General features: G+C 37.0%; 1 protein-coding gene across 2 annotated transcripts in view; it reads right to left on the bottom strand.

Annotated features, from left to right (window-relative positions):
• Positions 1-3,613: 3,613 nt before the first annotated feature.
• The window catches only part of STIM2 (stromal interaction molecule 2), a 168,997-nt gene continuing 148,215 nt past the window's right edge, over positions 3,614-24,395 (bottom strand). The window contains exons 8-13 of one of the 2 annotated variants that reach the window (XM_033213935.1): positions 24,220-24,387; positions 23,920-23,943; positions 23,397-23,497; positions 22,919-23,157; positions 9,777-10,050; positions 3,614-5,291 (exon numbers count right to left, since the gene is read on the bottom strand). In XM_033213935.1, the coding sequence (XP_033069826.1) occupies positions 4,814-5,291; positions 9,777-10,050; positions 22,919-23,157; positions 23,397-23,497; positions 23,920-23,943; positions 24,220-24,387 (1,284 nt within the window). In that variant the 3' untranslated portion in view covers positions 3,614-4,813. The remainder of the gene's footprint in view (positions 5,292-9,776; positions 10,051-22,918; positions 23,158-23,396; positions 23,498-23,919; positions 23,944-24,219; positions 24,388-24,395) is intronic. The other variant, XM_033213936.1, reaches the window with a different exon arrangement.

Genomic DNA, 24,395 nt, shown 5'->3' with positions numbered 1-24,395 from the left:
TTAAGAATGAGAACCGCAACACTGGATGGCTGCTAGAAAGAAAACCCTATCAAACTGAGTAAACCTGAAGCAAGAGATGAACTATTTTGACCCACATAAGATTTCTGAGTCCCACTTTTATAGGGAACTAGAACCTGGCAGGGCAAAACAGCACCATGTGGGAAGCGGATGCTTGGCTGTTGCTTCAAGGACTGGTGATTGAGAATGGCTGAGCCACTGTGACTTCCTGGGGCAGAGCAGCTCTCACCAGGAGGAGGTGAACTGCACTCCTTCCCTTCAGCTCACTGCTCTCTGTCACTTTTGGAGCTTAATGAAGATACTGCAACATATCCAGTAAAAACGGAATCACCTGGATGCTGGAGACTCTGGCCATCAAAATGCTGCAACTCATGAAAGACTGTGAGGCGTCTGTCTCAACCCCATCACACTAACAGCAAATCAAGATGTGGACTGAGGCTTCCCCATGATCTATCTAGGCCTACTGCCCTAGAGAGGACCCTTTGAGAGTCATTTCAGACTTTTGTAGATACCCAGAAAAGCCCAATCACGGGACTGAGGTCAAATCCTGAAACTTGGCCCGAAGCTCACTTGACATCAGCTGATTAAAGATAGCATCCTGACAAATCTGAAGGACAGTGTCTTTCAACAAAGTCTACCCTGCTTGAGAGCTGGGAATGTGGGCAGGGAACTCTGTTTAATCAGTATTATCTGGGTTTACATGATTGCTCAAATGTGGTGTTTCTGGCAAACACTTTGCTCCAAAATAAGCACCCCCACAGCTAGTAGCAGGTGTTTCCCTGGAGCTCAGTAACTGCAAGCTCATTTGCCAGAACCAGACCACTAGTGAGTAGAAACCCTAAAATTAACTTGCCCTTGGTCCTATATGTTTCTGTCACAGCCAGTCTCTCCATGTCCTCAACAAAGCAGCACCCTTAAATTATCCTTGATTTAATACATACTTTCGAACTATACAATCCCTCTCCCCACTGGGCCCCACCTCCCCAATATTCACTTTTCATTTCTATCACCCCACTCATTACAAGGACTTTTGACTGATCTGTCTCCTCTATTAGATGCCAAGTTCCTTTAAAGAAGGCACCTGCCACCTTAGTCTTTATACCTTCAGAGTTTATCATGGTGCTTGGCATGTGGTAGGCTATTAAACATTTGTTGAATGAGTTAAGCAGATCCTATATTGTCTCTTGCCTGTAATTTTTTGGGGAAAACCCACCTTGACCATATCAACAAGGTGAAACTCTCCCATTCAAGACCCCAAATCAGGAGATCAATAAGACTAAAACTTAAATCTAGGTTTTCTTTCATTTACTTCTAAAACCAGTAAGAAAAATACATGTATCATTTATTGAAATCACTGATTAGTTAGTAAATGAAGAATATAGGAATAGCTACATTTGAAAGACTAGCTAACTGTGCAAAAGATGTAGAAAAACAGTAGGACCCCAAGAACTTAATGGGCACAAAAACAATTCACTAAAATAAAAAATACACAAAGCTAAGAAAATATGAAAAAACTTTCCAATCTTATTGGACATTATTAGCCTATTAAATTAACAAAGTTTTAACCATAATGGTAATTGAGAAAAGGTAGTGTGACGTCAAAGGGCACTCATATACATTCAAACATTGAATGGAGGGTGGTTATCAACATGGTTATATGAATAAGAAACCTTAAAATCAGCTACGTCCAAGGCATGTGAGACTACATGTGTATATATACATACCTATGTACATATATATTAAAATTTAAACTAAAAATCTTATATTTTTCTGTAAACTTCTAAAACTATATGCCCTAGGAAACCAAAGTGTTGATTAGACTTTATGCAGTATGACTTAGAAATTAAGAACATGGCTCTATCACTAGCTATATGACCATCAGCAAGTTGACTTTTTGGGCTTAGTTTCATCAGTAAAATGGTAATAATAATAAAATAACCTACTTGACAGAGTTGGTGTAAAGATTAAATGATAATATAGAAGTGTAGAACAGTGCCTGGCATATAGAGTGCTCAATAAACGTGAAATGCTCTTACTCCACATATCGGAAATTTAGAAACAGCCAAATGTTTAATGTCAGAATACTTCAAAAGATCATGGTAATTCCATACAATAGCATATTAGTATACAGTCATTAAAATGTTGCTCATGAAGAGTTTTTTAATGATGTTGGGATAATGCTTATATTAAGTGAAAAAGCATGATATAAAATTGAATATATAGTATGACTTCAATTATGTAAAATATACATCAATATGTAGAAAAAGATCTAGCAGAAAGCATACTAAAATATTAAAAGTGATTATTTGGGGAAGTAGTATTTGACCTGCTTGCTATTTTCTTCTTTATATTTTTCTATCACTGATCTTTTTTTTTTTTTTTTTTTTTTTTTACAGTAAGGAAAATATTACTTTTAAAATCAGGAAAACACTGTAATTTTAAAATGTTAAAGTAACAAATGGATAATGTAAAAAACTTATAGAAATGCCCAACTTTTCACATATAAATGATGTAACACAGAAATTACTGTAGCTTTCCAAAACTCAATTATTTCCTGTTGAATTTACAAATGTGTATACTCCATTAATGCAAAATAATTATCACAAACAACATAAAGCAGTAAATATCCCTTGGTTGAATTTGTTTATAAATGAATGTCTGAAATTGAGCATAAACAATGCACGCGCTCCCTGACTGAAAACGGCCCACAGTCCCTTTGGCCAGCCTCCTCCACTCTAAGCAGCAGTGCCGGCCCCCAGCTGGTTCTGCTCCAGAGCTCCCTTCTAACCCATGAGCAGCAGTGGGCCTTGCTGGCAGCTCCTCCCATCTTCACTCCGTGCTCTGGCAACTTTTCCCTTTTCTATTCATCCAATTGCAAGGTTCTCATTCCTTTTGCAATTTTCAAAGGGAAGAACGCCTCCTGTCTGGTTATAAGAAAAAGAAGGTTAAGGTTTTCCCTTCACTCTGAATATAACACTCCAGAACCCTTTTCAGTTCTTTATGCACTTTTCCCCTCCTCAACAGCTTTCAACCCTGTGTTCCTCAACCCTACCTCTCAGGTTATCTTACCTTATCGTTAGTGCAAAACACTATGTTCATTTCAATCCGTTTTTGCCCTTACAGAACTCAATCTATTAAGTATTTAAAAATCAGCCAATACAAATACCAGTCAAGTTTTTAACAATAGTAATAAAGAGAATAAACAATCACAATTTACAGGAGACATCAGGAAATTGTTCATATTCTTACTAAAGCATTTCTTTGAAGCAAATCTCAAAAGAAACTTCTTGTTTATCAATTAGGATTTTCACCTAAATAGCACTGGGTTAGACGTATATTTTAGCCATAATGCCGAAAAAGTATTCTATCTAAAATGTGTCAGTTGTTCATCCAAACATCCATCTGCATTGCAGTAATCAAATCATTTATGATTGCATATTTTTAAAGTGGTATAAGCAGAAACTCCCTAGATGTTAACATACTTTGTTGCTATATGGAACTTAACTCTCTACTGTCTTTTTAACAATAAAAGCTACCCTTACACAACCCACCAATATAATGAACACCATACTTTATAAATTAATACAACACAATCTAAATGCACCATAAATTTATATTTGTTAATCTTGATATTAGAACATTTATACATTTCAAACTACATAAAAATATGACAAACAATATAAAATAGAAATTTGTTGACAACTTACGTCCAAAACATCACTATTTCTTATATTGCAATTAAGCAACAAGACAGCTTACACAGCTCTCCAGAAAACATAGTGTTTTTTGCGGAGTGTTATCAACAAAAATCAGGACAATCCCACACAATAATGTCTCCAATTTATTATCTTTTCCACAGTACACATTTTTCACAAACCATAAATCCTTTGCGGTTATTCAAAGTGTGTAAACAATTGCCTGAATCCCCATATCCCCCCACCTCAGCTTAAGGTTATGAATGTTTTAAGTCCTTCAATCAAGTTTCAACTCTTCCACTTGCATAAGGAATCAAGAGCCTTCTCTCTTTAAATTATGTATATTTTATCATACAGCCTGCAATGCAGTAAATCACAGTGAAAGCCCTGGGGAAAACAAAACAACATGATCTTTACAGCGGGACTTGAAACTTCACAATAGTAAAAGCAGTTAAAGAAGCTTCCCATAGTAAAAGCGTGGGTTTTCATTTCCAGAAATCAAGTCAATTAGAAACCCTAGGTTCTACTTAAAAACTCATTTTGATCTAAAAGTGAAAACAGTCCCCTATCCATAGTCATTTTATAAACTCTATACAGTTTCACTTGCAGAGATTTTTTTTTTCCAGTCTGGAAAACAGTAGTGCAATTAGTTTTACTTCTTATAAGTTATTTAGTCCAGGATGTAAATAGCTCTGTGGAAAGATAAGAAGATGCTCTGGTAAACAAGAAATTTTTGCAAGCCCATGCTGGCTTACGAGTCCATTAAAGCTTGTAAGTCCATAGTGGCTTTCAACGAAATGTTGTATATACATCACTAATAACAAAGCAGAAATAAATAGGCAGAAATGACTGTAAACTGTCTCATTTCAATGATTTTTCAGTAATAACTGGCTTGATGAATTGATTATATATAGTCACTTAAATAAGCAGACAGTAGACAGTTGCCCTCCTGGACGTTCCACTATGGCATCTGGCCTGGAAAGCCCCGATGGAGTTACATTCCTAAAATTAAAAGAAACCCAAAAAAAAAGTGGGGAGTGGAGGGCGGGAATAATAGTTTACAGATACCATTTGAATGGCATTCCATCAAGTCAGCCACTTCACTTAGATTTCTTCTTAAAAAGGCTTTTGATTTTTGATGACTTTTTGCTTTTCTCTCCATTATGACAAAGGTCATGTGGGATGCTGCTTATTCTGGCAACACTTGGGGCTTCCTGAACTGGTTTACTGTCATTGCCAGCTGAGGAACACGATGTGTGGCGAGGTTTAGGCACCGGGATGCCACTGGAAAGCTGGTTCATGCTACAGGATTTCTCCAAAATTCCATTGTACACTTTGCTTGCAGGACTGAAGATCATACTCTTAGTTTCTGTCAGACCTACACAGTCGGGAGAACCCCAAGACACATCCACAGTTACAGGCGAATCCCCTCGGGAGGAGTCCTCTAGGGACACCTCATCTCTCGATATCTTTCGGGGAGATAATGTTTGGTATATCTCGAGGCTTAAAGGAGGAGACTGCTTCCTTCCAACGGAAGAATTTAAGGAGTCACATTCTGAAGCTGTGTCTGGCACTTCCCTGAATGAAACACAAAGGTACAAATGTTAAATCCGTACGTTCTTAAGAGTACTAGCACACATTCTAATTCAAACCACTTTCGTTGCTTATTGCAATTTAAGAGGGAAATGATATGATTCTATATACATTTTAGCAAAATGAGAACACTACTTCTTTAAATAACATGGCTTCTCAAAACTCAATGTTGGATTTTTAACATAAATCATAATCATGAAATCTTACGAACTACGGACAATATAAGTTACACCTTCTTTTTGTCAAATAAATTAATATGTTAGATTTTACAGGTGATTCAGCTATCATCTCAGCTACTTTTATGCTTTATTTCAATACTATGTTTCTTTCTAAATCAGAGTTGACACTATTTTAAAAGATGAATTTTAGTCACTGCCTCTCCCTTTGTCATTAACTTGATGAGCTATAGCTTTGTTAGGAAGGAATATACATGAAAGGAATTACACTAAAATGTAAGTTCTACCAAATTTAAAAGGGGGGCAGGGAATCGAGGTACATCAGAGTATGGCAGTGGAGGAGGGGGCAAACATGATGCTATTTAAAAAAAAAAAACAAAAAACAGACATTCAGTGAATTCTCACAGCATTCTTACTCTTGAATGTTTTCCTCCTTTTCTCCACAGTGGAAATATAAATTTTGTAACCCCACAACCAACATACAGTAAATGCCATCACCCATTCCTTCAAATCTCTCTCAAATCCACCATTCCTTATTACGCCCCCTGCTCCCATTCTTCCTCTGAAACAGCCAGGAACTCACCTAAGTGATTGCAACGGCTTCCTAACTGGTCTCCCTGCTTTCATTCTCGCTCTTCCTCCCAGTTACTTCTCCACACAGCCATTAAAGTGATTTTTTAAAACTCGAGCAAAATATACCATTCACTTACTTGAAACTTCCCAGTGCTTTCTCTCATACTCAGAGTAAGGTCCAAAGCCCTAGTCAAAGCGTACCAGGCTTGTACATGTGGTCCCTGGCTATCTCCAACTGTACACTCCCTCGTGTTCCTGTAACATGCCAACCTCAAGACTCCTCAGGGCCCTGCACTTGCTGTTCCCTCTGCTTGGTGTTATCTACTCTCCATCTCCACGTGGCTTACTTCTCCAGGGTATGCAGGTTACTCCTGCCTCCCCTAACCACCTTATCTGAAACAGCATTCTCTTTTACCTGTCTTTGTTTGCAACCCCAAAACTTACCAAAACCCAAAATGATATTTTATATTAACTTGTTTATAGGCAGTATCCCCAAAAAAGGAAATAAATAAGGACAAGGAGCCTTATTAACTTCTCTGCACTAGAAGAATGGCAAGCTCACGGTGGGTACTTCATAAATATGTGTTGGACAAATGAATGGAAGGGTGGGTGTGTGAGATATTAAAGAACAGGGATCACATCTTACTCACTTTTTTTTTTTCTTTTTTGAGAGCTTTACTACTTAGTCTCATTCGCTTTTGCATGCACTGAGCCTAAGGTGAATACTGTTCACTCCATGAAAGGAAATGATTAAGAAATGAAAGGGAGAGTCAAGGTAAAAAGTGGCAAAAGAAATACGGTGTGAGAAGGGAACAGAGCTGAAGACAGAACAGGAAGGCAAGAGTACACATGATTATAACCCAGCAGCTGGAACTAGGCCAGGGCCTTGTCTCACTTGTCTTGGCAGCTCATGCTATTGGCAAATGCACCTCTCATAGCAAGGATTAAATTCGTATTTAGGAAATGAATAAACTGAATGATCTCTTACCTTAGATGGCCTATGAGTACTATCATTTTCATGTTATTGATGTACACATTTACTGGAGGTCTGGCACTCACTTTTGATGAATATTTTATGTTAATACCACATTTTAGATACAGACTAAGATTGCTTAATTTAGTCATTTCTATGTACTTTACTCACACATGTCTATGAAGATTGTCTTTACTACACTATAAGCTCTCAAAAGGTACAAAATTCCCTAAAGACCTAACTAATGGTTTCATATAATACACCTGCGTGTGCTGCATAATTCTCAAATGCTTTTACATTCGATAATGGGTAGCGCTAACAGAAAGTAAGCAGCAGCTCAGATATGAGGAAATGATCAGACTCAGAAATCAATCATTGGTAGAGGCATTTCTGCAAAGCTTTTTTTTTGGAATGGCTGTCAATTAATTGAGCAGAATATATCATGTTCCCTGGAGCTGTTCAGCTTTCAAAGAGCAGAAGCTGATTTAGTATAATTTTACGAATTTATTTTCTTTTCTGCTATGTGGCTTGGCTGCTTTGTGTGTGAAATTCTAAGCTAAGCTAAAAATATTTTAAAAACTAGCCTCTAAACTCTGAACAATGTGTGAAAAGAATACTAATTTAAGTCAGGAGACTTGGGTTCCTAAGCTGGTCCTACCATTAATCAGTTGTAAAAGCCTCAGCAAATCACTTGATTTCTTGAGGTCTCAATTTTCCTATCTGTTAAAGTAGGAAAATTTGATTAATCACTAATGTTACCTTCTAGTTCTAACATTTGAATTCCGTAATGACAAGAATCCAAAGTGTTGCTGCTTCTGCATAACTAATCTGACTTGGATAATAAGATATAATACAACTTCAAATTTTATTTTCTTGCAGAGCACGTATTCTTTGGAATGTTGAACTTAACTCTGTGTACCACTTATGCCATTTTTTCTATTTCTTTTTTTCCGCAGAGTGACATGGAGTTGAATTCCCACTATACTTGTATAAGAAAACTTAAAGTGAGGTTTAAATGAGCATATATGTGCATAAGGCATAGAACATTAAAAAATCAGTAAATGTTTAACATTATTATTCTGTAAGAATTCTGGTGGTTCAACAGAGGAGAGACTGAAAATGAAAAGGAAGAAAAGTTTTCCAAATTCAAATTCTTCTCTTATTTATGAGAGCTAGCTATGAAATTTTGACATTGCTGTTGAAATGAGAACTGAACGCTTCATCAATGCAGAAAGTTTGATTAGACAGTGCAGCTCTCGAGTTTTCCTTCTGATTTCCAGAAACCACACAAGACCAGGTCTGTCAGTAAAGTCATCTTGCTGGTGACTACGTTCATACTGCAAAGACAGATGAAAAGCTAGCCATAAAGTGTTAACCAAGCAAAGCTGCATCAGATTCTCCAACTGCAACGAGGGTACAAAACCTGCATTATCTCCTTAGGAATATGCTGCACTGATCACTTGCAAATCATAACATTTCTTTTACTACTAGATAGTTATGAATGAAAAATTATTATTTGATGATAATGTTGCCTAGAGTCACACGATAAAGAGTGTGGACCACTCCCTTTCACTTCTCAAAGAAGAGGGTAAAGCCTTTGGGGCCACATAGCTACTAAGTGTCAATACCTGAAACTAACACTCAATACCATACTGCTTTTAAAGAGGAATGCAGTTCAAGAACAGAGTTCCTCAAATTAACAGTTTCATGGAGCACTGATGTCATTAAGTTGGACTGAAATACACTGCTGCTACGCCCATTTTGTTATTAATTTACTTTTCTCCTTTAAGTTCCTGACATTTTCTTAAACCTTTGGCATATGATACTGCTTATGTGTTAGCAAGCACCAGCACATAACAGAATAAATCATTAAGTGACAATAAATATTTTTAAGTCAATCATATTTGATATTTCTTTGTGTTCAAGTATATTCAAGCTCATGCTTTTCTATTTTACATATAAAATTGTTCATGACAAGTTTATGCTCTGAGATCTGAGTCAACTGTGTCCAGTGACCTCTAAGCAGTTACTTCTCAAAATATCTACCTACATGTCTGTGGTAGGCAGAATTCTAAGGTGGCTCCCAAATTCCCAGCCTCTGGTATACACCCACCTTCTTCCAGTTTTCCAATCAAACATAAAAATAGATGCGGCTGTAAAGGGATTCTGAAGATAAAATTAAGGCCCCAAACTAGTTGATCTTAATATAGGGAGATTATTATGCAGGTGAACCTTTGAAATTTTAGTCTAGAGATCAGAGAGACAAAAGTTGGAGACTCAAAGCAAAGGAGGAATCTACAGCAGGGAAATTCTCTGTTGCTGGCTTTGAAGATGGGAGATCCTGTGGCAAGGAACAGTGGACAGCCTCCAGGAACTGAGAGCACCCGCCATGCGGCTGACAGAAAGCACAGACACGGGACCTCCGTCCTGGAGCCACAGGAAATGAAGTTCACCACAATCACATGAGCTTTGAGAACTGCAAGCTCCAGATGAGAATGCAGCCTGGCCAACACTGTGATTTTACCCTTGTAAGGCCCTGAGCAAAATCCCCAGTCACACCAGGCTTGGAATTCTCAGGTACAGAACTAAGAGCTAAAACATGGGTGATGCCTGAGGCTGCAAAGTCTATGGTACCTTGATATGCAGTGACAGAAAACAGAAACAAGGCACCACTCCTCCTGCCCCCCTCCTCACACCTTACCCCCAACCCAGCCCCAACATGCCCTGTAGATTATTCACTGCCAATACCATTGCTTTTCAGCAGAGAAGTAAATGGCCTCTTCCTCCTCTTCATTTCGATAAAGCGCAGGGCAACTTGACACTGAGAGGATATCTGGATCAGGGGAAGGCAAGGAGTGTGGCGTGTGCTGGGGGTGGTGAGGGTGCCGGGGGTGTGACGGGTGGGGGGCGTGTGGAGCAAGCTGAGCTCGCTGAGGCTGAGGCGAGGACGGCACGATGCTGCGGCGTGAGCGGCACAGGCTGCTGCTTCTGGCTAACGATCCAGGAGGTTTAGCCATGGTCCCTGAAAAACACCAAGAACGAAAGATGCTCATGAAGTCCAGGGTCCCCTTTACAGTCACCACAAATACATACACACAAGAGAACTGATGTCACTAGTATGTCACTATTCCATCTCCCTTCATTGAAAGTTACTGTACAGTTATTACCATTCTCTACCACCTACACTCGGAAAGTTAAGAAATAGAAACAAACAAAAAAAAACAGGTCTAAAAAACAAACAGAAGTGAACATAAACATGAGGCTTTAAGAGAGAATCTAAATGTACTAACCAAAAAGGCTTGAAATTTTACCTAAGACAACAAATCTTTAAATTTAAAAACCTGTATTGTATCACAAATGTTTATGACTGTTAACACAAAGACAGGACAACAGAATAAAGTAGAGTGGACTTTTACCAATGGATATCTCTCGAAATATCACAAGTTCTTTGAACCTCAATCAGTTTTAAGTGAAGGAAATCACTTACCTACTGTATGCGCAGCCTCACAGCTGGCGAGGCAGAGCTCAGACCAAAACTTGTTTCTGGAACACCCACTACTGTGGGACTAAACAGAAATCTTAGATCCAACTGTTGCTGCTACCAGTCTCAGTTGAGACTTATGCAGGTGGGTAAACAAACTTCCCCTACATCTTCAATGTCCTCACTAAATGGGCATTCCATTTCTTACTCTTAACTGAACGAACATCGTTCACCTAATAACAACCTTCTCAAGCTGAAGCTGTTCACTCCTGCATGGTTCAGCTGCTATAGCATCAGGACAAAAGGTGGGTGGCTTTGCTCCCCAGTACTGTCTGCACACCCTTACTCCTGCATCCTTTTATACAAATGCATTCGTGCTGAAGCGAACACTATTAAGGGACATGACTGAATCTTCCACCTCCATTTCACTAGTCACTTCCTGGATGGTCTCTGTCTTACCAGTCCTTACAACCCATCATCAACGTGGGCAACTTCACTTGTAAGACCTAGACAACACCCTGACCAATCAAGGTTTCACCTCTTCTCCCCTGACCTTCACTTCTGCTCCACCACACACTCTCATGCCTTGCCCCACCATCATTCAGAACTGTGCTATCTTTGAATATAAGTCAGACTGGGCGTGGTGGTTCACACCTGCAATCTCAACACTTGGGAAGGCCAAGCAGGGAGAATCACTTGAAGCCAGGAGTTTGAAACCAGCCTGGGCAACATAGCGAGATCCTGTCTCTACCAAAACAAACAAACAAACAAACGACAACAAAAAAAAGTTAAGACATTAGACATTTAGATTCTGACCATGGTCCACCTTTCCAGTTCATACAGTGTGTTCCCTCCACTTATCTATCCTACTGTCAACCCAAGCTCAAGGACCTTACTCTACTGGTTATTCTTTCTCTTGCCTTGTCATTGTCTGCCTTTCCTCCTCCCACAGCATTTAAAAGCAAATTCTGAAAAGACAAACATAAAGAAGGAGCAAATGACAATAACAGCAACAAAAAACCCCTCTACCCCAGACTGATTTTCTTTTTTTTTTTTTTTTTTTTTTTTGAGACGGAGTCTCGCTCTGTCGCCCAGGCTGGAGTGCAGTGGCCGGATCTCAGCTCACTACAAGCTCCGCCTCCCGGGTTCACGCCATTCTCCTGCCTCAGCCTCCCGAGTAGCTGGGACTACAGGCGCCCGCCACCTCGCCTGGCTAGTTTTTTTGTATTTTTTAGTAGAGACGGGGTTTCACCGTGTTAGCCAGGATGGTCTCGATCTCCTGACCTCGTGATCCGCCCGTCTCGGCCTCCCAAAGTGCTGGGATTATAGGCTTGAGCCACCGCGCTCGGCCCCCAGACTGATTTTCAGCTGACATATCTCTGTTCCTGTTTATGAAGAACTGTCTATGTTACTGTCTCTACTATTTCATCTTCACTCATTCACCAAAGAAACTGTACAGTGTTTACTTACACATTCACAATTTCACCGAAACCATTCTCAACCAGATCATGATCTACCTCAAGGTTGCTAAATTCAATCAGTACTTCAATCCTCCCTTGACATCTGATCACCATCTAACAGTGATTATTACTGTGCCCTTTGCTTGTCTTCTCCAAGCATATTCTCATCTCCTCTTTCACCCATCCCTTGACTGCTGGTCTTCTTCAAAGTTCTATTCTAAGCCTTGTTCTATTCTCGTTCCACTTAATCTTCTGGAGTACGTTCATCTACTCTCATGACTTCAGTGATCATTTGTGGTCTATAGAAGCCCAGATCTGTAACTCCAGGTTTAATCTTTCTCCTGAACCCTTATATCCAGCCTCCCAATGGACACATGAATGTGCCACACGTGCCCAAACTGAATTCAACATTTTCCTTCCAAAAATCACACCTCCTTCTGTGTGCCTTAGCTCAGTAAATAACATCACCACCTACTCAGTCATCAGAACTGTCAACACAGATATTCTTGACTCTTCTTCCTCCACCAAAATCCACCTCTAGTTAACCACAGGGTTTCTACCTCTCTAATATCTTTCAAATCTGTCTGCTCTCCTACACCCTCACTGCTGATGGATTATATTGGACTACTGTACCCGTATTGTATTATAAAATCCTGATTTCCCCCTTCCAATTTATTCTCCAAACTGCACCTGCAAGTTCACTCTAAAATGGAAAAAGAAAATGAAGGTGTATTGCTTAAAACTCTTAAAGTGAAACCCCTTACCACGGACCAGACTGCCCTCCTTACCCAGCCTCTGTTTTAGAGCTAGTGTCCCTCTGTTCTGTTACAGGAATATTAGAAGCAGTATATCTCTCTCAGCTCCTCAGAGGTATCACATTCTCTCTCACCTCCATGCCTCCTTTCCCCAGCTCTCTCTTGACCTACAATTTCAGGTCTTTGCTTAAGTGGCATTTCCTCCAGGAAAGTTCCCAGGGTCCCTCCAAGTTTGAGGTCAGTGTTTTCCCTTGTGTCCACTCAGCAATACCACAGTATATTTCCCTATCGCATAACTTATCTCAATGCACTGCTCCACTAGACTCTAAGTTCCATAAAAGCAATCACTGTGTATCATGTTCAACTTTGCATCACAACACCAGGCTATCATAGCGCTGGGTAAAAAGTAGATGCTCCATAAGTATCTGCTCAGTAAATCAACGAATGTTACAAACTTTTAAAAGCCACTGAAATAACGTGATGAATTGAAACAAAGAAAAATAAAGTAAAAGTAAAATAAAGTGTAATTAAAAGGCTTTTTCCAAACACAAAAAAATATAATATGGAAATATTTGTAATTTAGCTGGCAAACAGAATTTTCTCTCACTTATTTATAAGGATTCATTATAGAGAACTATAGGGCTCCTGTAAATCTTTAGTCTGATGTTTTCTCTCTGCCAAAGAAGAAAATATGTCTTGTAAAGACTAAAAAAAAAGTGTCTTAAATTCTACAATTCTCGACATATACTGCAGTCATCTGAGCAATCACCCATTACTTGGCATATACAGTAAAACCAGCAAGATTCAGTCATGACTGTAAGTATGGTGGGAGAGGAATCAGGATTCGCTACTTGGAAAAATGAATACTATCCACAGAGAGATACACACACACACACACACACACACACACACACACATATACACACACACACATACACACACACACACATATTGCATAAGGAAGTTTTAAAAAGGAAATAGTTTATGTAAGAAAAATTCTAAGTAATGCAATAAAGAATATAAGAATCAGTAAATTTGTCACATCTGTAAGTTGTTTACAACTTGACAATCTTTTCCAAAAATATCTTATTACAGATTTTGCCATCTCTTTTGCCTTAAAAAATCTGTCCGTTAAGAGTTATGTACACTGAAGAGCTGAGGGTTATCTTTCCTCCTTGTTGCTTGAAGAAGTCTATGTAGGGCTGAAAACATTTGCAACATCACAAACTTCATGGAAGATTAAAAAGCAGTGCACTTTGGCCTTGTAACAAGTTATCTTTTACATAAAGCAAATATGAATGCCTTATAATACTCTCAGGCCATTAATCATTCCTAACGCAGATAAACATTCATTCATGTCTGTGATTTATCACAGTAGGTAAATGACACATTAAAGGTCACTGTACAGGAATCTATTTCTGGGATAACTTTTCATTCTAATATTGATAATTACCTATAGAAGTAGAGCAGTTTAATATGACCCTGTATTTGTGAACTATATTTTGTGATGTTTCTTAGTTGAAGAGGATAAAATTTTGTTTTCAAGAAGGGATTCCCTACTAACAAGAACCAAAAATAAGCAATGTATATACTTCTGGTTCTAACAACACGGCAGTCAAAGGTAACCTGACAATTATCTCCCAACACCCAACAACACAGTTTACCCTCAAACATTCTTATATAATGGATAAAATATAACAATTGCTTTAAACATATAGCTGAGTTTGTAAGGAGAACAGAAAACTCTCAGAGGCCAAAACAAAAACTAAAAGTAAATGCTAATATGATGCAACTGTTATGGGAGGTTATCAGTCTCATTAATCTATGGGTTTGGGGTTTAATTTGGGGATATAAGATTAGGCTTCGGGCCCATGTTAGGTATTGGAATAGTGAGTCAGTGTTCTGGATAAAAGCCTGGACCTAGAAGGGCTACATTCCTCTGTGAAAGGGTAAATTTCTAACTAATGAGCAAGCAAATTTCTTTTATTTCAAGATCTCTAAATATAGGGATTTTAAAGGGCTTCTGTGAAAAACTCAATACTCTGGGCCTATATCTCATATGAGATTGGTGTGCAAGTTCATGCTACCAAAAGGGTCTATGAAACTGTATTCCAAAGAGTTAACGTAAAAAACTGGTCCCAACTTGGTGATATCCAAGTTGAAACTACTGCAGGAAGCAAAGAAAGGCATTTGAGGGGCACTTTACCACTTACACAGTTTTCTCCAGGGTGGAATAATGGCAATCTCCTTAAAAATAGCTACGTAAGAAATTATAAAACAGGAGAGAGAAAGCAATCCGCTATGCAAACACAGGAAACTGCTGTAACAATTGACCAAGAATATCAAATATGAGGATCAAATGAAAACTAAAAAATAGGGATTCTTTTTACATCATGAAACTATATAACAATAAATAGAAAATATGAGAAAAGAAAGCATTAAAACATAGATTTGATGAAGAATCAAACAGAACTAATAGAAATGAAAAACAGTAATTAGAGTTAAACATTCAGAGGATGAGCTAAAACGAAATTAGAACTGAAGAAATAATTAGTAAGCTAGAAGGCAGATCTGAGGAGATGTCTCTAAATGCAGCGTAGATAGATAAAAAGACTACAAAAAGAAAAGTTAAGAAATGTGGACGATAAGATGCAATAAGTAACTAACAAACTAATACTAGTCATAATATTTCTACATAACTAATATTCCAGAAGGCATGAATAGAAGAAAGAAAAAATAATATTCAAAGAGATAATGGCTAATTTTTTTTTTCCAGAACTGATAAAAGACACATCCTTCAGATTCAAGAAACACACCAAATATTAGCAAAAAAAAAAACTGTTTAAATCCACACCCAATCATATTACAGGGAAACCACATGACAACAAAGACCATGAGAACATTTTTCAAACAATCGGAGAAATGGCAGCTTATCTACTAAAAAGAACCTGAACCAAGCTGACTGACTACAAACTTCTCAACAGCAACAATGACAACCTCAAAATAGCTGAGAAATAATTATTGAAAACTAATTGTTAATCTGGAATTTTATATCCAGATACATTATTACTCTCAAGTGAGACTGAAAATAAAGATATTTTCAGGCAAAGACTAAGAGAATTTATCATTTCCAATTGCTCACTGAAGTAGCTTTTACTGAAGAACATATTTTTAAGAAAGAAAAAAATGAATAACAAGCAAAATGCAATGATAAACAGAGAAATAAACACATATGTAAATTATGACTGAAAGAAACAACAAAAACAGTGACTGTTTTGAGAGACTTTCAAAACAAAACAAAAACAAAATACCAGACAACGCTAACACATGATTTAAGATGGGAGAGCAGTGGCTAAAATTAAAGCCTCTGAAGATCCTGAATTGTTCAAGAGAATGAGAAAAGGTAAGAAGAGGTGTGTAAAACAGAAACTACGAAACAAGATTCCAGAGATAAATTCAAACAGATCAGCAAGGGGAGTAAATATATTTGCATTAAATTTGCCTTAGCCAGCAACATAGTCTAAAATAGGATACAAAATAAAACCAGTTACTGCTATTTCTTGTAGAGATATATCTAGTGTCTAATAATGGAAAAATTTAGAAGAAAGTGAAAAAGATACGCTAGGCAAATATTAATCAAAAGAAAGCTATTATAGGTATTTCAATATCAGGAAGTATAAACTTAAAGGCAAAAAGTATTAGCCATAAAGCAGTGTCCACGTAACTATAAAAGGAACAGTTAATCTGTAAAGAAGATATTATACCTGAACTTGTATTCACCAAATAACTTAGTACAAACTATATAAAACAGAAATGGGTAGAACTGTAAGGAGAAACTGACCACCATGGGTGGGAGCAAGCGATAGAAGAACAGACAAAAATGTATAAGCATATAGGAGATTTTATCATAACAGACTGCAGAGTACCCTCTAACTAACAATTAGAGAAAATGTAATTTCCAGATATAGACAGAACCATTAAAATATATGACCAATAAATACTAAGTCACAAAGCAAGTATCAGGAAATACAAAAAAAGTCATACTGACCTATTCTCTAACCACACACAAAGTAGAAATCAATAGGCAAAGATGTTTTTAAAGACCAACAGACAACAAAAAAACAAAACATACATGCATATCTGGAAATTAAAACATATGCTTCTAGGTAATTCATATTTCAAGGAAGTGACAAATTAGTAATTAAAAACCTTGTAATATTTGATGATCATAATCAAATTAATGTCAAAACTTGTGGAGGTAGCTAAGGTGGTTCTTAAAGAGAAAATTCATAGTCTTAAGATAATACGAGAGAAAACAAAGACTCAAGATTCATGTGGGAGGTGTATAAATATTAAAACAAACAAGTAAAAAAGTAAACTCCAAGAAAGTAAATAAAAGAGCAGAAATAAACAGAAATATTAACAAAACAAACAGGCTTTTGACAAGAGTGAAATAAAACAGACAACTGCCAGCCTGACAAAGCAGATGAAAGAAGATATAGATAATTATTAGGAACAAAAAAATTTTGAAATGTAACTGAGATTTTTAAAATCATATAAAATAGTATAAACAACTTAAAGCCAATAGATTTTAAAACTCAGATAAAACACAATATTCTAGAAACATGTAACTTCACAAATCTACACTTTTAATCATTAAATTAAATTAATACTACAGTTTAAAAATCTGTTCCTTGTCAAAACATATATACATCAAGGTCAATTCATAGGCAACATATTTAAAATCCTCAAAGAACAAATAATCCATACCTTATACTATTTCAAAGTATAGAATAAAAATCATACAATTTACTGGGTGATTATTGTAGCCCAGGGGCTGGTTCCAAGTGTCTTACAGGTATTACTTAATTTAAATTTTAACATATCTCCACAAGGTAGGCTACATTTTACAGAAAAGGAAGCTGAAACTCAGGAAAGTGCCTCCCACTCAGTGCCCTGAGTAAAAGGTAATACGATTACTACAAGGTGAAGTAAAGAATCAAACCCAAGCAGTCTTGTTCCAGAATTCCACATCTTAACCCTACTTTATATTGCTGCCTCTCTCTAAAAGCAGAAAAGAATGGAATGAAAGAACAAGGAGTCTAGTATTCCCCCTTGTGCTTGGCAGATGCATTCTAAGACCACAGTGGATGCCTGAAACCATGGATAGTCCCAAACTCTCTACACACTATCCTTTTACTATGCATACATACCTATAATAGAGTTTAGTTTATAAATTAAGCACAGCAAGAGATTAACAATAACTGATAATAAAAAAGAACAATTATAATAACATACTGTATGTGGTTTCCAACCACCCCCACCTCGAAATATCTTATTGTATTCTACTCACTATTTTCAAACCACAGTTGACCACAAGTAACTAGAAACCATGAAAAGCAAAACCACATATATGGGCAGAGGGGGACTACTCTTTGATTTATTTTATGATGTTAACATAATCTTGATACCAAAATCCAAGATAGTGTCAGGAAGAAAAATTACTGGCTAATCCAATGTGTGATTAAAGATGCAAAAATCCTAAATAACAAACCAAATCCAACTCATTCTAAAAATAGCACATTGTGACAAACACAGTTTCACTGACATTTAAAGGATTTACTTAAACAGATTAAAATTCAGCAGAATAAAAAACAAATGATCACCTCAAATTATGCAGAAAAATAATGTGGTAAAATTTAATATCCACTGATTAACAAAAAAAAATTCTTAGCAAAACAGAAATAGAAATGACTTTCCCTAACTTACAAGTAATCTACCAAAAACATTAAAAAAAAAAAAAAAAACTTCCTGGTGAAATTCTGGCAGCATTCTCTTCAAAGTCAGAAACGGCAATCCCTGTTGCCAGCAGTCCCCACTTTCATTCAATGTTTTACTGGCGGTCTTAGCTTGGGCAATAAAGAGGAAAAACTTACTAGTATTAACATGAAAAAGCCAAGACTACTATAAAATACTTAAATATACGTTTCCATATTTGGTATTCTGTATTCAGCATACCAAATCCAATGGCATTTCCTCATCAGCAACAAGCAATCTGAAATACAGTTTTATAAGAAAGGTAATGTATATAACTACCAAAAATTTATTAAGGTACCTAGAAATTAATCTTTTTTTTAAAAAAAAGCAAGACCTGCACAGAGAAAAAAAATTATCAATTTTATTTAAAGATATAAAAGATCTCGATAAATGGAATTTATTAATAATTCACTGCATATAAATTCACAAATTCAAAAAAAAAATTTTTAAACCCAATGGAACCTTTCATGGAATTTCATAAGCTGATCTTAAAATTCAGAAGATTAATTAAGAGCAGCAATTCTGAATTTGAATAATAAAGGAAGATGAGGTTTTATCAAATATCAATACTTTTTACAAAACCCTAGAAACTAAAGCAGAACGGGGCCAGTGAAACAAAATGGGAGAGCTGGGAGCACTTATGTATCTATGGAGAGAAGTGGTATTATAAGTCAGCAAGGACAGAACAGGAATGAAGCTGAGACAACTGTTTACCCAACCCATACCTCAAGAGATATATTTAGATTCCAACTTCACACTATGAACAAAAGTAACTTCTAGGTGGATTATAGGACTAATGGATTAAAGAAAAACTTAAAAACTCTAAGGAGTGCAAACAACAATCTAGCATCTTCTGAAAAAGACATAAAAAGCACAAATCAGATTCACAATTTGCCATTTAAAAAGCCAAAGTCTGGAAGATATTTGCAACCCTCAAATAACCAGAAAAAAAAGAACACTTCCACATCAGTACGGAATCTTGCAGGGATTCCACAGCAAGAACAAGCAACTCAGAGAGGAAGAAATCTGAACAACAAATGCCAATAAAGGAAATGGCACTCAACCTCAACAGTCATCAAGGAAATAAAAAGTTTAGTAATTGTGAGGTATCATTTCATACCCTTTCGAGTTGCAAAACAAGAAAATCAGATTATTCCAAGTACTGATGAGGATACAGGCACACAGGCACTCTTATCAAACAGTGGGTATGTAAACCATTTTGACAGCAACTTGGCAATGACTAGTAAAAGGTGCCTTCCCAATGACCCAGGAGTCCATTTCTAGGTGTCCACACAGAGAAACTCTTAAAGTTATGCACAAGGAAATACAGGTAAAGATGCTTGTTGCACATTGTTTGTAAGGGCCAAGAAAGTAGAAAGAACCTATGTCAGTAGAAAGACGGACAAACTATGGATTTCTAAATACAATAAATAAATATATAAGTTATGGTTAACTCATTAAGCAGTGACCTTAATTCATCTCTACATAAAACATGAAACATTTTTGAAACATAACTTTTGAGCAAAAAGAGTTGTAAAATAACACCTAGTTTGATAACATTTATATACATTTCTAAACACGCAACAATTGTATATAACGTTATGGATATATATGTATGTAATAAAAGTACAACAGGCTTTAGCATAAGTCACAACTTCAAAACAGTGGGGAAGGGGAGGCAATGTGGTCTAGGTGTATTTGTAATAGTTTATTTCAGAGAAAAAGATAAAGAAAAATGTTGAAATCTGCTTATCTTTTTGGTAGTTGGGCATACTATTTTCAGTCACTTTAAGTGTGTGTGGACAGCTTTATACGAAAGTTTAAATAAACTGTTATCACATTCTCACCAAGGAAAGCACTTAGCAGATATTTAAAAAGTAATAGGAAAAGATATTTTAAAAAGTAACAACAATCACCCATTCCCCTATCTACACAGAGCTAACCATTGATATTTCCATACAATTAAACATAGACAATATTATTCTATGTATATTGTTACAATCTTTTACTTTGTTCTTAACATACTACAGGCATGTTTCCTTGTCATTTCAAACTTGTAAAATTTACACAAATCCATGCTTAAAAAAAAAAAAAAAGCCGGGCACGGTGGCTCAAGCCTGTAATCCCAGCACTTTGGGAGGCCGAGACGGGCGGATCACGAGGTCAGGAGATCGAGATCATCCTGGCTAACACGGTGAAACCCCGTCTCTACTAAAAATACAAAAAAAAAACTAGCCGGGCGAGGTGGCGGGCGCCTTGTAGTCCCAGCTAGCTACTCGGGAGGCTGAGGCAGGAGAATGGCTAAACCCGGGAGGCGGAGCTTGCAGTGAGCTGAGATCCGGCCAATGCACTCCAGCCCGGGCGACAGAGCAAGACTCCGTCTCAAAAAAAAAAAAAAAAAAAAAAAAAAAAAATGTAACTGCACAGGAGGGTATAGAAATGAAGAGCCTTCGTCCTTCCCTAGACTTCCATTGCCAAGAGTTTATCAGGTCAGGAAATTAGGCTTTTGTAACTAAGCAGAGTGGAGTACCTCTGTGGTGCCACTGGGTGGAGGCAGAGCTCTCAAATTGCAATCTTTGGTATGAGTTATTTTTCAGAGATAATAAATTTGATCACACGTTTCTTTTTTTTTTTTTTTTTTTTTGAGACGGAGTCTTGCTCTGTCGCCCAGGCTGGAGTGCAGTGGCCAGATCTCAGCTCACTGCAAGCTCCGCCTCCCGGGTTTACGCCATTCTCTCGCCTCAGCCTCCCGAGTAGCTGGGACTACAGGCGCCCGCCACCTCGCCCGGCTAATTTTTTTTTTGTATTTTTTTAGTAGAGACGGGGTTTCACCATGTTAGCCAGGATGGTCTCGATCTCCTGACCTCGTGATCCGCCCGTCTCGGCCTCCCAAAGTGCTGGGATTACAGGCTTGAGCCACCGCGCCCGGCCTTTTTTTTTTTTTTTTTGAGACTGAGTCTCGCTCTGTCGTACAGGCTGGAGTGCAGTGGCACAATATAGGCTCACTGCAGCCTCTGCCTCCCGGGTTCAAGCGATTCTCCTGCCTCAGCCTCCTGACTAGCTGAGATTACAGGCACACGCCACCACGCCCAGCTAATTTTTGTATTTTTAGTAGAGACAAGGTTTTATCATGTTGGCGAAGCTGGTCTTGAACTCTTGACCCAGTGATCCACACTCCTCAGCCTCCGAAAGTGCTGGGATTACAGGCATGAGCCACCACGCACAACCTGATCACAGCATTTCTGAAACATTAAATTTATAACCAACTCTTGTATTTTTTTCTTATTTAAAAGTTTAAATTTGCCTATATGACACAATCACTTAAAACTAGAATAATTATTCACATTTAGTACAATTGTTCCTTTTAACAGACATATGGATATCCAATACCTCTGCCCCCATCCCAAAAAGTGTTTTTAAAAAGTAAAGAAAAAAACTAGTTAGAGAATGCACCTTCATGCACAATTCAGATACTAAACATGGATTTTAAGGAGGAAATTCAACTTTTAAAAGCTACAGTTTTCAAACAAAAGCATGTACTTATGAATCAGTGTTGCATTTGGCAAGCTTAAGGGCATATAATTCAAATAAACAAATACAAACTGACAATATTCAAACTGCAGAGCTGGCCCAGATCTAGACATAACTTTGCAACCATCACGACCTCGCAGTATGGAGCAAGCGAAATGAATGCAGTCACACACTTCTAGTTTTGCTGTATTTACAATCTGTCCACTCTTCTTGTCTCTGAGTGCCGCCTCACTCTCCTTGCATTAACTGTCTGCCGTCAAACCAGAGAAGTAAAACCAGCAAAATAATACAAGTACATACCTAGAGTGAGTTAGTGGCAGAGCTAGGATACCAATCACTGTTTCCAAGATCTTCCCCTAATTTTTATTTCTACTATAGATTAAGTGCTCATTTGAAAGGATATTTTCCCCAAAAGCTCAGCACTTCATTCCCATACTGATTTGGCATTTATCATGTGCTATATTTACCATCAATTATGTTTTTATGTGACTCCTCATTTCGATTTAATTACAAGCAATGTTTTAAAGAAAAAGTCTTATATTCAACACTTAATATAATGTTATATGAAACAGTTGCTCAAATAAACATTTAATAATCAAATTTATAAAGCACTCAGATTAAAGTGTGTATAAATATATAATATACATATACAAAAAGTATTTATATATGCGTTTCACATGGTATTCTCAAATAGTAAATATTTAAATTACTAACAAAAAGAATGAGAAAACGAAGGATAACCCAAATTTTTTCTCATAGATTTCAAAGTGCATGATTCCTAAAAGGACACAGGGGAAAATTACTATAAAATCTATACCAACACTTTTTGTTGAACTCACCACTTACCAGGAAATTGTGACACTATTGGGGGTGTGTCTTCATCTAAGTCATCAACTCCTCCAGCAATTGGATAGGGTGGAATGGAGACTCTGGGCATCACCACCCAGCTGTGATCAGAATAAAGGGAAGAGGTCAGGCTGGGGAGTCCTGAGTTATGGGCTATCTGAAAGCCACAGATCTTCTCAATTTGTTGCCAGCGAAAAAGTCGTTCTCGTAAACAAGTTGTCAACTCAGAGAGAGCTTTCCTGGAAAAGCCAATAAAGAAATTACTTACTGCACCAAAAGGTCTTTAATATGGCACTGAAAAAAGGCAATACATGAACAGACCGTGGCAATTAACTAATTTCAAGAAGAAATAACTCACTTTTAAAACTAATGTAAATTATGTAATTATATAATTAAATAATAAATGTAAATTGTTTACAAATTACTCATTTCAACACAATAACAATAAAACAAATAAAACCTAAAATAACATTCTTACTTTGCTTCCAGAATTTTGTGGTCTACCTCATCTAGGGAGGAGCTGTGTGCAACGTGCAGAGTCCCAAAGACTGTGCTTCTCTTCTTTTTAATTTTTTCTGCCTAGAAACCGAAAAGGAATAAAATAAGTCTAGGTTTGAAAAAAATACAAACATTTTTATATATATAAAATAATAAAGTTTATTTTGGTTTTTAATATATTAACAATCATAAAACCAGTAGAGAATTACTAGCCAAGATATCCCTGCATTCCAAAAAAGAAAACAAAGGAGGGAGAAAATGTGCTTTCCTAAGCCAATCGATGTAATTCAAAACTTTATTCTGGAGAATTTTTCTCTTATTTCTATGGTTCAGGAAGACCCGAATCTTGTACTAAAAGTAACAGAAAAACATTAACTATATCCTACTACAATGGTGCTAGTGAGTGAACTAAGCTTTTAAATTCTTTTGCTAGAATTCAGATTAACACTTATTCTCATTCCACACAATGTAAGTGTCAAAATTAATTTCCAGTAACTACTAACCTGAATCAGATATGAAGCAGCAACCTAAAGGAAAAAAGCTCTGTATAAAACTTTTATGATAATGATTAAAAAAAAGAGAATGTTTAAATCACTAAGGTCACTTTGAAAAGTATCCAAATGCAGTAATTTTAATTTAAAGCTTATGATTACTAGAGTCTATTTACACAGTAAGTTCCAGTTTGAAAAAAGAATCTGCAATAATAAAACTTTTATTCAGATCTGTGTATCCCAGTTGAGTAATCCCTCTAAGAATGCAGCCTAAGAAACAAATTTAGTAAACTTTGAAATACAAGAGAGTACCTCATCTTTAGCAATAGCTAGCTGCATTTCAGCGTTTTGTCTTTTAATATTGTAGTATTGCACTTCAACTTCATGTGTTAACTGAAGCCATTTCTGAAGTGCATCTGGAACAGACCAGCTGCTTCTCAGTTCAAATTCTTTTTCGGCCTTTTTCAGAGCCATGCGAACCTAGAAGA

Source organism: Trachypithecus francoisi, unplaced genomic scaffold, assembly GCF_009764315.1.
Source record: "Trachypithecus francoisi isolate TF-2019V2 unplaced genomic scaffold, Tfra_2.0 Lachesis_group1, whole genome shotgun sequence".
Lineage (NCBI taxonomy): Eukaryota > Metazoa > Chordata > Mammalia > Primates > Cercopithecidae > Trachypithecus > Trachypithecus francoisi.
Note: the sequence above shows the minus strand (reverse complement) of the source record. Positions and strands in the feature narration are given on the sequence as shown.